At 42.0% G+C, this 14638-nt stretch overlaps 1 protein-coding gene across 4 annotated transcripts in view; it reads left to right on the forward strand.

Annotated features, from left to right (window-relative positions):
• HECW2 (HECT, C2 and WW domain containing E3 ubiquitin protein ligase 2) overlaps positions 1 to 14638 on the forward strand; it is a 271624-nt gene that overhangs the window by 197135 nt on the left and 59851 nt on the right. For all 4 annotated transcript variants that reach the window (XM_060780832.2, XM_067470757.1, XM_060780840.2 and 1 more), the window contains exons 15-16: positions 5673 to 5807; positions 11849 to 11951. In XM_060780832.2, coding sequence (XP_060636815.2) covers positions 5673 to 5807; positions 11849 to 11951 — 238 coding nt within the window. The remainder of the gene's footprint in view (positions 1 to 5672; positions 5808 to 11848; positions 11952 to 14638) is intronic.

Consider the following 14638-nt stretch of genomic DNA (forward strand, 5'->3'; position numbering starts at 1 on the left):
GAGGGAGGAGGATTATTGTTAGTAGATCAAACCATGACAAATATTAAATATGCCACAAGACAACCTTGATCTTTACTCGTAGGATGCACAGTCACCTTGAACCACACGAACATATCAAATCCTACCTAAGTATAGTCAGACTCCTTAGTACTTGAATAGGAGACCACAGAGGAATCTCAAGGATCTCCACATTCGACAAGGAAAATAAACTCTGGGGTGACATTTTGACCAGTTAGAGTCAACGGAATTGAGCCAGACAGACCAATGACCTCATTCACTGTATAGCAACTTTCCATTTCCTGTGAATGTATAACTCTGCCAGAAGAAAGACAAAGGTGATGTCTCTCCACCTATGGATACATATAATTAAATTTCACTCCCCGGGAGGAGATGAAAAGAACTCATGGGTGAAATAAAAACAACACTAAATAACTCAGGAAAACTCCATATTTCTCAGTATTCAAATGTACAGTAGACTCTTAAGCAGTAGCCATGGGGATTGGTAGATAGCTGGATAAATGTAGTTTGTGGTTGCTTGAGAGCTAGTATTACTATCACTAATGCAGTACCCCACACAATGCAATTCCATAAACTCTGTATTGACTTGATAATAATATCGGAATACGGTAATTAAAAACAAATAAAGACTTAACTTAAAATAAATAAATAAAGACTCAACTTAAAAGACACATTGTTTTACTGTATTCTCAATATAGTTTTTTTCTTTGAATAATTATTTATTTGATTTTTTTTTTTTTTTTTGCCAGTTGCTTGAGCGTTCCCGTTGCTTGAGCAGACTGGGGCCCCTTCTACACTGCCCTATATCCCAGAATCCTATCCCAAATTATCTGTTTATCCCAGATTATCTGGCAGTGCAGACTCAGGGCCCTTCCAGACATGCCTTAATCCTGGAAGGAACTGGTTTATTTTATCCCAGTTCCTCCTGAGATTGAGGCCCCACACCTCTCTCAAATCCTGGGTCTTCCTAGGATGGGGGCAGGGTGGCTACATGCCTTACTGTTGGCATGCGAGGAGTTCTTGGCAGAGCACCCAGGCCCCTCGTGTAGGTTTAGGGGTACATGGGGCCCTGGGATTGGAGGGCGGGAGTGCCATTCCTTTCCTTTGGGCCCTTGGAGCCTAAGGAACTGGGGTCGCTGTGGGGATTGACCTCTAGGATTGTGGAAGTGGTTCCAGGAGTCAATCCCCACAGGACACACACCTGGAAAGATCCAGACCTTACATTAAGGTCCAGATCTTTCCAGGTTTTTAATTAATCCAGGGTAAACTGGAAAATCTCAGTTTACTCTGGATTAATTCAGGATTACCTGAGGCATCATTTCGATGCCTAGTCGTGGGTTATCAGCCTATCTGAAAGGACCCTCATATAATCCAGTTCAAAGCAGATAATCTGGGATCAGATCCTGGGATATAGGGCAGGGTAGATCCAGCCTAAACCACTGAGTTAAACCACAGGTTAAACCACTGAGCTGCTGAACTTGCTAGCTGAAAGGTTGGCGGTTCAAATCTGGGTGAGCTCCCGTTGTTAGCCCCGGCTTCCAACCTAACAGTTCGAAAACATGCAAATGTGAGTAGGTCAATAGGTACCGCTCTGGTGGGAAGGTAATGGCACTCCATGCAGTCATGCCAGCCACATGACCTTGGAGGTGTTTATGGACAACACCAGCTCTTTGGTTGAGAAATGGAGATTAACACCATTCCCCAGAGTCTGACACAACAAGACTTAATGTCAAGGGGAAACCTTTACCTTAGTTCCTGCCTAAAAGTCTACATAAATATTTCTGCTCTGGTATTTGCTGCATAGATAGCCTATCTACTGGTCAGAGACTGAGCTCCTGATTCACTGGCACCTGGGAAGAAGATGCTTTTAGCTTGGTATTGGCACAGAAAGAGACCTCTGCTGTAAAGAAACTCCTGGTCATCCCAATCCCCATTCTCTGTCTGCAGCTAACAAAAGGGGTCCAAACAAGTCTGGGACCCACATATCACTAAGTGAATGTATAGTGCTACTTTGGATTTCTCCATCAGTTCCCTATTTAAAAACAAGCTTTTCCGTATGGCTCTGACTCAACTTCCTTATTTCTCATTCATCACTTTAACTTAAGATTTAAATAGCTTAACATATTATTTTTTCCTCCCTCCCACTCTTTCTCTCTTCATTGAAGCGCATACACTCTTTGGGCACAGGGACCTACTTTTTGCCTGTGAACCTGCAGAAGGAGTTCTGCATCTACATGGAAAAGGCAGTTGTGTGGCTGGATATGTAAATGACTTGAAACAATGAAGAGGCTCACGGCATCTTAAAAACTAACGCATTAATTATGGTAGATGCTTTCTTGGACTAAATGTTTTGGAATCCTTAAAGGTGAAGTGTCAGCTTCCTGAAGTAGTTCTACCTGTTTGTAATCACATAATGCAAGTTTCTAAAGTAGATCGAGTTGTTAGGTCAAATTCCCAAGCATGCTTAACCTGGAAATTGGATCAAAGTGTACACTTGCAAGTAAACAAGTCTGTGACCGGCTGCTGTTTCACAGGCAGGTCGTTTTGATTGTGTCTTCATTGTACCCAAGGATTTTCTGGTTTAGTCAAATGTGTAGCTGCTCCTCTTGGCATTTGAAAATCTGCTTTTGGGATCCACTTCTTTTTTGGTTACCCAGATTTTTAAAAAAATAAAATAAAGGAAAGTTGTGCCTTTGATTGGTCTACCTAGAATAGCCTTACTCAGATTGCACCAGGCATGCTCCAACCTGTAATCATACTGTGCTGGGGAACATAATCAGATGTTTCACATGCGTGCTCATCCATTTGTGGTGGTGATTATACAGTAAGCAGTTGGGGTTTTGTGTCTTTTAAAAAAATGTAAGACCGTTTTAAAAAATATTTTAATGAGAAGCACTTGTATCATCCTTCCCAGATGCACAACGGAGGACCTTCTTATAGTAACACCAGAGGCACTCCAAGTGGCCAGCTACTGGCCAAAGGACATTTAATCAACTACTAAGCTTGCAAACTTTGTGTTTTGTTTGTTTGTTTGTTAAAAAATGCAATACAACTGTTTGGTTTGCTCCTGACACAATAAATAAATCCTTCCCAGATATAAGTTGTGCTGTCGCACGCTGGGCCTGTGCATAAGACTGTAGACAGGACATAAATTCTGTGTGCCCAACGGGATGCTGGGGCTGCCTCAGATTAAAGGCCTTTGGATTTCCTTAAAACAGAGTCTTTAGATTGCTTAAAGGTTCAACAAAGTTCTTTATTAATAAAAACAAACAGGTACTTTAAGGCTTTCTTAACAGTCTATTGGCTCTCTCTCAATCTTGTCCATGGGGAACAGGCACTATCTTCATAACTGTATACTAACTAATGGGGAAATCCTTAACTTCTAAGCTGGGCAGTCTGTCTTTGCCTCTGTTGGCGTGGAGCCCCTGCACCCAGTACCAACTGCGTCTGGCTTCCGCGAGCGACCCTTGCCAAGCAGAGCTTTGTAGACTTCCAGGGGAAAAGGAGTTCAGGTTTCAGTGATGGCTGACTGAAGTCCCTCAGCAAAGGAACTGTAAGGCTGTATAACCTCGGCCAAGCTGTGGGCTGTATATCTCCCCGGCCAAGCCGTAGAAGATGAAGCTTTCTACAGGAACTCTTGGTATTATGTCCTGCATGGAAAGCTTCTCTGTGTGGACTGACCCCAAAATGGCTCCTATTCCCTCTAAAACCCAAAAAGGGGGCGGGACCAGGGAACCTAACTATAATTGACAGGTGGTTTGCCCTATGATTGCGGCCAAAAGAAGCCACCTATCTGCAGAGTCCCTGAATCTTGGGACTATAACAAACATTAAATGCAAAGCAAACAAAATTGGAGCTCCTGGTACAGCTGTATCTGCACATAAGTGAAACCAGGCATCTATAGATGAGGATTTGACTAGTTGTCTTAAATCAATATGGGACATGTAGCTTTTCTCATTTTCCCCTCTGCCAAAAAAGAGAGCCTGTTCTTGTCAGTAGGCTTTGGGTGACTTCCTTATTGTTTGAGCTCAGGCTCCTTCCACACTGTCATATAAAATCCAGTTTATCTGCTTTGAACTGGATTATATGGCAGTGTAGACTCATATATTCCAGTTCAAAGCAGATAATGTAGATCAGGGGTCCTCAAACTTTTTAAACAGAGGGCCAGGTCACAATCCCTCAAACTGTTGGAGGGCTGGATTATAATTTGAAAAAAAAAACATGAATGAATTCCTATGTACACTGCACATATCTTATTTGTAGTACAAAAACCACTTATAAGCAGTACAATAATTAAAATGAAGAACAATTTTAACAAATATAAATTTATTAGTATTTCAATGGGAAGTGTGGGCCTGCTTTTGACTAATGAGATAGGATTATTGTTGTTGTTATTGTTGTTGTTGTTGTTTGCTTTCAAGTCATAACAGACTTAGGTTAACCCTAAGAGAGGGCCGGGGAAATGACCTTGGAGGGCTGCATTCGGCCCCCAGCCTTACTTTGAGGACCCCTAATGAAGAGTATGTGATCTGATGATCTGAGTTATATGGCAGTGTAGAAGAGGCCTTAGAGCCCTTCGACACGGCCCTATATCCCAGAATATCAAGGCAGGACATGCCACATTATCTGAGTGTTAATGCAGGGCCCTTCTACGCAGCCCTATATCCCAGAATATCAAGGCAGAAAATCTCACAATATCTGCTTTGAACTGGGTTATTTGAGTCACACTCAGATAATGTGGGATTTTATGCCTTGATATTCTAGGATATAGGGCTGTGTGGAAGGGCCCTCTGATAACTTAGTTCAAAGCAGATAATGTGGGATTTTCTGCCTTGATATTCTGGGATATAGGGCTGTGTGGAAGGGCTCTCAGTCTCCATCCCATCCAGGGGTGGCTCAACCCATTACGCAAAGTAAACATTTGCAGTATAGTTGATTTTGCCCAGGTGCGCTCTTGAGGTGCTCTTGGGGGGGAAATAGACCTTGACATATGCAAGTTGTAGTTACTGAGATGTATAGTTCACCTACAATCAAAGAGCATTCTGAACTCCACCAATGATGGAATTGAACCAAATTTGGCACACAGAACTCCCACGACCATTGAAAATTACCTAGGGTCACCTCTGATCCCATCCTCACCATTTGTGAATGTACTTGCTTCTCTCTGGTCACATGTTCCAAGTCCTCTCCTTTTAGGCCCCTTCTACACTGCCATATAAAATCCGGATTATCTGCTTTGAATTGGATTTTATCACAGTTTAGACTCATATAAATTCAAAGCAGATAATCTGGATTATTTTGCTTTGATAATCTGTTTTATATGGCTGTGTAGAAGGAGCCTTAGACAAATCCACTGTTCATGTACTTGACTCTTGCGAGAATCTTAGCTATATTTTAAAGACCTTCCTAGCATTAATCCTGTATTACCAAAAACAAAAACACGCGACTTCCAAGAGTTCTCTGTTGCATGAGAAAGCCCAGGGCTTAGCAGTCGGTAGATTTGAGACTTCCTGCGTATGTAACCACCCGATGCTTTGCCTCTCACAAATGTAGGTTGTGCAGGAAGACATGAAGTCAGAAATACCCACAATCACAGTGAGGAAAGACAAGTAATGCTGTCTGCTTTCTTTTCTTGTCTCGCCGGGCTTTACCAGGCTTTTTTCGTTGACCACAATTCCCGCACCACCACGTTCATCGACCCACGGCTTCCTTTGCAGAGCAGCAGGCCAACCAGCGCATTGGTCCACCGGCAGCATTTGACAAGACAGCGTAGTCACAGCGCTGGCGAGGTAAGCCTGCTCTGGGCTCAGTATCTCTCTAAATGTGGATTTGTCAATCTGGATTACAGGCTGCTTCGTTTTACATCCATGATTTGTGGATGACGTATTTCCCCCTCTGCACGTACATGTTTCTGGAACTGAGTTTGAAACCTTTGGATGTAAAGCCCGCCTACTGAACTACAACCCTTTCCAATAACTGATAAAGCACTTCTTATCTGTTATCTTGAGGTCAGAAGGCACCAATATCCTTCTTGGGCTCCTTTCTGCCTTCCTAGCAATGTCACCAAAAGCATTTGTTGCCTGTGACAGTGGTGAGCTGCTTGGACTAAGCCTGCCGTGGAAAACTAAATGTGTAAACATTTGAATTGCAGTGATTAGCTATCACACACAGTCAAGGTGACAAGTGGCAGGAGATCTCAAGTGCTGCTGCTCATAAAGCCTGAATCAGATGACTTCAGGTTGCACTAGCTTGGCAAAAGCAGCCTGACCTTTGTACTAACAATATTAAAGTGTAAAGGTATCCCCTTGATATGAAGTCTAGTTGTGTCCGACTCTGGGGGGAGGTGCTCATCTCCATTTCTAAGCCGAAGAGCCTGCATTGTCCATAGACACCTCCAAGGTCATGTGGCCGGCATGACTGCATGGAACGCTGTTCATAATAATAATAATAATAATACATTTTGCAAAAATGCCCTTGTCATCTCCCCTTTATGCCACTGGAGGGCCCTTGCATGCAAATAGACTCACAGAAAAATAGCAGCATAAACAGCACTCTGCTTTTTCACATCCTGCTTTTTCAAGATGCCTATCTGTTTCACCAAAGGGTGCACTGCCAGTCAAAAGGTTGGTGCATGGTGGTGAGAAGGTGCTCATGTTTAATTCTATTTAGGAGATTACATCTAAACTCATCGCTGCAGTGCTGGAATCTTTTAAATAATTTGGGCAAGTGTATATATTGGATAGTGAGCCCCCGGTGGCACAGTGGGTTAAAACACTGAGCTGCTGAACTTGTTGACCAAAAGGTTGCAGGTTCGAATCCGGGGAGCGGTGCAAGCTTCCACTGTCAGCCCCAACTTCTGCCAATCTCGCAGTTTGAAAACAAGTAAATGTGAGTAGATCAATAGGTACTGCTCTGGCAGGAAGGTAACGGCGCTCCATGCAATCATGCCTGATGTATTCTGATGAATTTGGGCTTGGCCTCTTGTAAGCCGCATCGAGTCCTGCGGGAGATGGTAGCGGGGTATAAATAAAGGTTTATTATTATTATTATTATTAGTAGTAGTATTAGTATTATTATTATGCCGGCCACATTACCTTGGAGGTGTCTATGGACAACGCTGGCTCTTCGGCTTAGAAATGGAGATGAGCATCACACCCCAGAGTCGGACACGACTGGACTTAATGTCAAGGGAAAACCTTTACCTTATGTATTGGATAAGCATGCATTTATTAGCTTTTAATCTTTTTTGGGCTCACAGCACACTTAACTCTACTTCCTGTGCATTGCTAAACTGGTCTGCCTGCACATATTTCCTGCCACGCCTAACTATATTCGACGTCACAATGCCAAAGAGCCAATCAAAAGTTTGGGGAAAATATTAACTCTACAATTTCTAGGAAAATCCATTTTGATGCAACATGTGTCCTAAGCCACAATGCAAACTAAAATAATTGGATTCAGTGAACACATTAAATGCCAGAAATGCACTTTGGTATCGAGTTGACTTCTAGAAGGGGGAAGTGTGGTTTTCTAGCCCAGTGGTTCTCAACCTGTGTGACCCCAGATGTTTTGGTCTTCAACTCCCAGAAATCCTAACAGCTGGTAAACTGGCTGGGATTTCTGGGAGTTGTAGGCCAAAACACCTGGGGACTCACGGGTTGAGAACCGCCGTTCTAGACTAATTTGGTGACAATGGCCCCTTTATGCTGCCATATAAAGTCCAGATTATCTGTTTTAAATTGGATTATATGGCAGTGTAGACTCATATAATCCAGTTCAAAGCAGATGCTGTGGATTATCTGATTTGATAAACTGGATTATATGGCAGTGTAGAAGGGGCCTGTGATGTAAGCAGAGTCAAACCCAGGCAGGGCAATGCTCACTGGACTGGCATTCAATCTAAGGCCTTAAACTCCATTGTTGCACACATATTGGGTTGTTCTATGTGGGGCCAGTCTGCTAAATGGCATTTACCTATAGAATAGATTCCCTTCCTTTGCAACCCCTTTGCTTCTCTCCCCCAAATCTAACCTGAAAAAAATGTGTGACGTTATGGAAAGGCAGTGGTGCAACAGGTTAAACCGTTGAGCTGCTGAACTTGCTGACCAGAATCCGTGAAACAGGGTAAGCTCCCACTATTGGCCCCAGATCTTGCCAACTTAGCAGTTCGAAACCATACAAATGTGAGTAGATCAATAGGTACCACCTTGACAGGAAGGTAAATGGCACTCCATGCAGTCATGCTGGCCACATGATCAGAAGGTGTCTACGGACAACACAGGCTCTTTGGGTTAGAAATGGAGATGAGCACTACGCTTCGGATCCAGAGAAAGGGGAAAGCCTTTACCTTTAGTCTGTTATTTCATTATTTTGACACACTGAATGTTTGCCTTGTGTCTCTCTATATGCTGGAATCTGCCCTGAGTTCCTTTGGGGAGATAGGGCGGAATACAAATAAACTGGATTGCTGTAGGTTTTTCAGGCTGTATGGCCATGTTCTAGAAGCATTCTTTCCTGACGTTTCGCCTGTATCTGTGGCAAGCATCCTCAGAGGTTGCTTGGCACACAGAGGTTGCTTGGTACACAGATACAGGTAAAACGTCAGGAGAGAATGCTTCTAGAACATGGCCATACAGCCTGAAAAACCTACAACAACCCAGTGATTCCGGCCATGAAAGACTTCGACAATAAATTACAAAAAAGTGTTGCTGTTGTTATTTCTGAAGTTGTGTGAGGAGAGGTGGGAGAGAGAAAAGAAAATCTTACTGTGTGAGTTTAAATTCATTGCATGTAATACTGGATGTACTATTTATTTAGCTAGAAGTCCTATTGATTTCACAGAACCATACTTCCCACTTACTCCATCACACTAGAGAATGAATCCACTTTAAATCCTGCAGAATTCAGGGCTTTGTAGTTTAGTGAGGCTGTTAAAGACTTCTCCCTAAACTACAAACCCCAGAATTCTGCAGGAGGCAGAAACCAGATTTAAAGTGGATTCATTCTCTAGTGTGATGAGGTCCAATGTATTTGGTTTGAAAGCCTGAAAGAGGGTTATTTTCCATAAATGGGAGAAAACATGTGAAAGACTTGAAGTTAGCCCTACTTGCATTTCTTGGTGCAAGCTCCAGAAGGGGATGTTCTTTCTTCTCCTTTTTTTCAAGAAAAAGAAACTTCTTCCCTACTCAAGAATGTACAAATCTAACTCAGTATTTTTGCTTCTTTGTGGCTCTTCAAGGCCGGTTTAATCTGAGTTTAATCTATTTCAAATAAATTAAAATTTGTGGGAAAATGATCTCCTGCTTGGGTGAAGATTTGCTGTTATGCATGATTCTCACACTGAGAGGACACAGAGTGCAGTGAGCATTTTTAAAAGCACAAACAATGTGTTTAAAAGCTGTAGTGTCTGCAATAAATGAACAAAGACTCACTGGAGCCAGTCAATTGCAGAAGTAAAGTTTGTTCTTAAAAAGTAGACTGCGCCCACTTTGTGACAGTTGTTGGCTTTCCTTATGGGACTCAAGAGTGATATACAGCCCTTAATATTTTTATTACTTCAACTTCAGCAAAGTTTAATGAAGTTTAGAACTACTGAGGGTACATGACGTATTGGCTGTTTATCCTTGTGCCTATCACATGCTGAATTTTTTTCAAACCTAGATGAGAACTTCCAAGCTTGCACCAGTTTGCAGAGGGGGGTGTAACTCCTCTGGAAGTTTTGCTTAATAATACACACAATGAAATAAGTGTCTTTCAAACTGAAAAGCTAGAGCAACATACATTTCATGGCTAGCAAGTAGAATAACAGTGTGACCCGCTCGTGTTTATTTATTTATTCACCATATTTATATACCGCCTTTCTCAGCCCGAAGGCGACTCAAGGCAGTTTACAGTCGGCAATCAATGCCCCCCAAAATATAAATATAATAAAGAACGTTAACATGTAATATAAACCATATAAAAACAGTAGAAATAATAAAAACAATATCTTCCACACCCTTCCGCCCTCTAAATGCTATATTGGACTGGAACCTCATCACTATTGCTAGTCAGCATGCATGGCACTGGCTATTAGGCTTGTGCAATACGAATAAACCGTGATCCATTTCGGTATCCTGGATTTCGGTGGGGATCCCGATCCGTTTTTTTTGGAACCTCCCAAATTCGGGAGGACAGAAATCTGTTTTCGATCTGGGAAGCCAAAATTTTTTTTTCTATCCAGCCTATTATAGGGGGAGGACTTCCCAGGCTCCCCTTCCCATCACTTTAGCCATCGTTTTGTCCTTATATTCTTCATTAAGACCTGGATTAAAAGCATCAGATTTAAGATATCACTCTTTCTGCGATCCTTTCCCAAGTTTAATGCTTAGGTACAGTTTCTTTAAGCATGTGTGGTACTCTCTCCCTGCAGTATGCAGCTTTCCAAGATGTTTTAAGGAGGCTTCTCCATTTCCCAGGGAAGGAAGAGTGATCAACCTGGAGCTATCCTACTCTGGGCTTCCTTTGAAAAGCCCTCTCTTTTCTCTTGGTTTGCAGGCCCTGGAGTGGTGCCTTTCCCCCCTCGTGCTTTTCCTTCCAGTGGCTGCCTAACTCATACTCCACTTGTATTCAAAGGCAGCCTGTTTTCAACAGCCACTATTCTGTTGCAGACGATAAAACATGGAGACTGAGCTCTTGGCTTTACGGCCAACGGAACAAGCTGGACCAGCTGGATTAGCCAAATCGAATCCATGCACAAGCCCACTAGCTGTGCTTGTTATAACTTATTGGAGTTGTAGTCCTACGGATCTGGAGAATACCAAGTGCTTCAGTGCATGTTGGTGCCAGTTACAATAAAAAATTTAATTTTTTGAAACAGAATTTATGTATATATGTATATGTATATGTATTATTATTATTATTATTATATTTATATTTATATCTACTTTATCTCTCCTGCAGGAGGCTCAAAGCGGCTTAACATAAGAGCATCACCATACAATTTTAAAATATACAAATATACAAACATTAGCAGGATTGGGTTGTTGTAGGTTTTTTCGGACATATAGCCCATGTTCTAGAGGCATTTTCTCCTGACATTTCGCCTTCATCTATGGCAAGCATCCTCAGAGGTAGTGAGGTCTGTTGGAACTAGGAAAAAGGGTTTATATACCTATGGAATGACCAGGGTGGGACAAAGGACTCTTGTCTGCTGGAGCTAGGTGTGAATGTTTCAACTGACCACCTTGATTAGCATTTGATGGCCTGACAGTGCCTGGGGGAATCTTTTGTTGAGAGGTGATTAGATGTCCCTGATTATTTTCCCTCTGCTGTTTTGCTGTTTTAATTTTAGAGGGTTTTTTTTAATACTGGTAGCCAGATTTTGTTCATTTTCATGGTTTCCTCCTTTCTGTTGAAATTGTCCACATGCTTGTGGATTTCAATGGCTTCTCTGTGTTATCTGACATGGTGGTTGTGAGAGTGGTCCAGCATTTCTGTGTTCTCAAATAATATGCTGTGTCCAGGTTGGTTCATCAGGTGCTCTGCTATGGCTGACTTCTCTGGTTGAAGTAGTCTGCAGTACCTTTGTGTTTGGGTGCTGCATTTTAGCAGGATTGAATATAAACAATATTTTAAAATTCCCATTTGAAAACTATTAAAACATATTCAAAGTTAAAAGTTGTATTTTGTGTTTAAAAGACCCAACTCTTGTATGGCATGAAAAGCAGAGGATATCAATTCTCAGGTGGATAAAGCATCAGTAAGATTTAAAAATGGCCTTAGAAGAGGTGTAATAACTTTCTATGTGACCAATTTTGCATACCAACATAATTTTTTTTTCTCTTTTCAGGTAGGGGAAGATTCTCGCCATTCAGGGCCTCCTGTTTTGCCACGGCCGTCAAGCACATTCAACACAGTCAACAGGGCTCAGTACCAGGACATGGTTCCTGTGGGTATGTTTGCGCCGTGGGGCCTCTTTAGAGTAGCATGCTCCGCTTGTGTCTTGCATGCGAAGATTGTATGACCTCTTCTGCTAGAAGAATATATCTCAAAATATTAGCTGTTTCAAAAATAAAAGCAAGACCATTTAATTGGAAAATTAACAGTTTAATATAACACTTGGACATTGTTTCTGCGTACAACGTTTGATTATGTAAATTAGAAGGAATTCATTGGTCTAAGAATGGGTTGGTTGGTTGGTTTCCATATAGTGCCATTTGCTTCAGCAACAGTGTTGACTTTTAATGAGTTAAGTTGTCTTGGAAACTGCTTCTACCCTTGATTCTTACACATGACAAAACACATTGGCTTCAGCGATGGTGATTCATGGCCTTGAAGAACAGAAGTTTATTCACTGAGTTTAGCAGCTGTCACATTGTGGGGAAGACACCCAGAGCCAATTAACCTGATGGAGTGGCTCGATGTTTGTTCAGCAGCACTGCTTCTTGACAGGCACGACTGATTTAAACTTCTGTGGCTGCCCATTCCTTCCGTGCTACATACGGTAGTGCTTTGAAAAGGCTGCTCTACTCAAAACCCAGCTATGGGTGGCGGCTAGACCTTCTCATTGGGGTATATATTGGGAAATAGATTTATTCGGGACTCACGATTCTTTGCGTATGATTATTATCATTTAACTTTTTTAAAAAGACATGTTGCATGTGAATTAGTAAAATTAGCATTTCGTTAAATGATAGATTATCTTGTTTAACTATGGTTTTTGCCACAACAAACACCATTGTTGCAACTAGGGATGATGTCATAGGCTCCCATTGGATCACTGCCAGAGGGACCACAAATTCCTCCATCTGCCCCCCCCCCCCATGGGTGTTCACCCCTTTATTCTATGTAGATACAATGATTAGCTAGGGGGGGGGGTCTTAGTTAGAGCTGTCACCTAGGAAGATCCAGATTATGCATGTCTTGAGAAGATATGTTTCCGACTCAAGGAATGGGAAGCCAGCAGGGAAGACAATTGTTTATTTATTATTTTATTTTATCATGTCGGAAGTGAATTGAGAATACAGTTATAATGTATAGAAAAACCACAAACTAAGTTAAAAACTTGGCATTTTACTAAATTTCCTTTGACCAGAAGCTGGCCCCTTGGATTGCCTCTGTTGTGGCTCTAAGAAGGTCCTCCATTGTGCATGTGCTAGGGTTCAGACTGCATTGTAGTAAGTGGTCTGTGGTTTGCTCTTCTCCACACTGGTATGTCGTGGACTCCACTTTGTAGTCCTGTTTCTTAAGGTTAGCTCTGCATCTTGTGGTGCCAGAGCACAGTCTGTTCAGTGCCTTCCAAGCCACCCAGTCTTCTGTGTGCCCAGAGGAGAGTGTCTCATCTGGTATCAGCAGGGGCGGCTCAACCATTACGCAAAGTAAGCATTTGCAGTATAGTTGATTTTGCCCAGGGGCGCTCTTGAGGTGCTCTTGGGGGAAAATAGACCTTGACATATGCGAGTTGTAGTTACTGGGATGTATAGTTCACCTACAATCAAAGAGCATGCTGAACTCCACCAATGATGGAATTGAACCAAATATGGCACACAGAACTCCCACGCCGAACAGAAAATATATATCAATGATTGGTTGTGGGGGGGGGGGGGGGGGGCGGCGGCAAAATACTGTTTGCTTACCATTGAAAATTACCTAGGGCTGCCTCTGGGTATCAGCCACTGATTGAGGTTCTGGGTTTTAACCTGCCACTTTTGGACTCTTGCTTGCTGAGGTGTTCCTGCAAGTATCTCCGTAGATATTAGGAAGCTATTTCTTGATTTAAGGTGTTGGCTTGCTGGCTGATTTCCGAACGGAGGGTGGGCCAGAGATGTCAATGCCTTGGTCCTTTCATTACAGGATGCTACTTTTTAAATCCTTACGTGTTATTGTGATTTATATTAATTGTATTGTTTTATTTGCTTATTGCTTTTTGTTTTATTGATGTGTTGTCAGGCTTGGCCTCATGTAAGCCGCTCGGAGTCCCCATGGGGAGATGGTGGCGGGGTATAAATAAAGTTTTATTATTATTATTATTATTATTATTATTATTATTTATTACATCTCGACGTACATCAGGTGGTATGATAGCAGCTAAACAGTGTAATTTCCCCAGTGGTATAGACATCCTGGGATAATGCAGCATTATAATTATTAAATTTATTATATTTATTTATACCCTGCTTTAATAGTCCTGCAGGAGACTCAAAGTGGCTTAACATAAAATCATCAGCATACTATTTAAAATATACAAAGTCTAAGTGCGAGCAGGGGAAGAAGTAAGGCCGTTGTACTGTATGATACCCAGAGAAACAGATGAAACAGATGACCTCACTACCTCTGAGGATGCTTGCCATAGATGCAGGCGAAACATCAGGAGAGAATGCCTCTAGACCATGGCCATATAGCCCGAAAAAACCTACAACAACCCAACAAATGAAACATTTGCAATACATTTGTGAACATACATTTGCAAAGGAAAGAAAGCATGAAAAGGGGAATGGGTGCTCACCCAGTGCATTGCTCGAGTTAATAAAATTGTCTTGGTAGAAAAGAGACTTACTTGTGGGAAGGCACCTATCTGTGAGGGGCTCTAGATATGAACATAACGCTCCTCAAGAAGGTGAATTGTAGTTTTATATTTTCA

This window comes from Anolis sagrei, chromosome 1 (genome assembly GCF_037176765.1).
Source record: "Anolis sagrei isolate rAnoSag1 chromosome 1, rAnoSag1.mat, whole genome shotgun sequence".
Lineage (NCBI taxonomy): Eukaryota > Metazoa > Chordata > Lepidosauria > Squamata > Dactyloidae > Anolis > Anolis sagrei.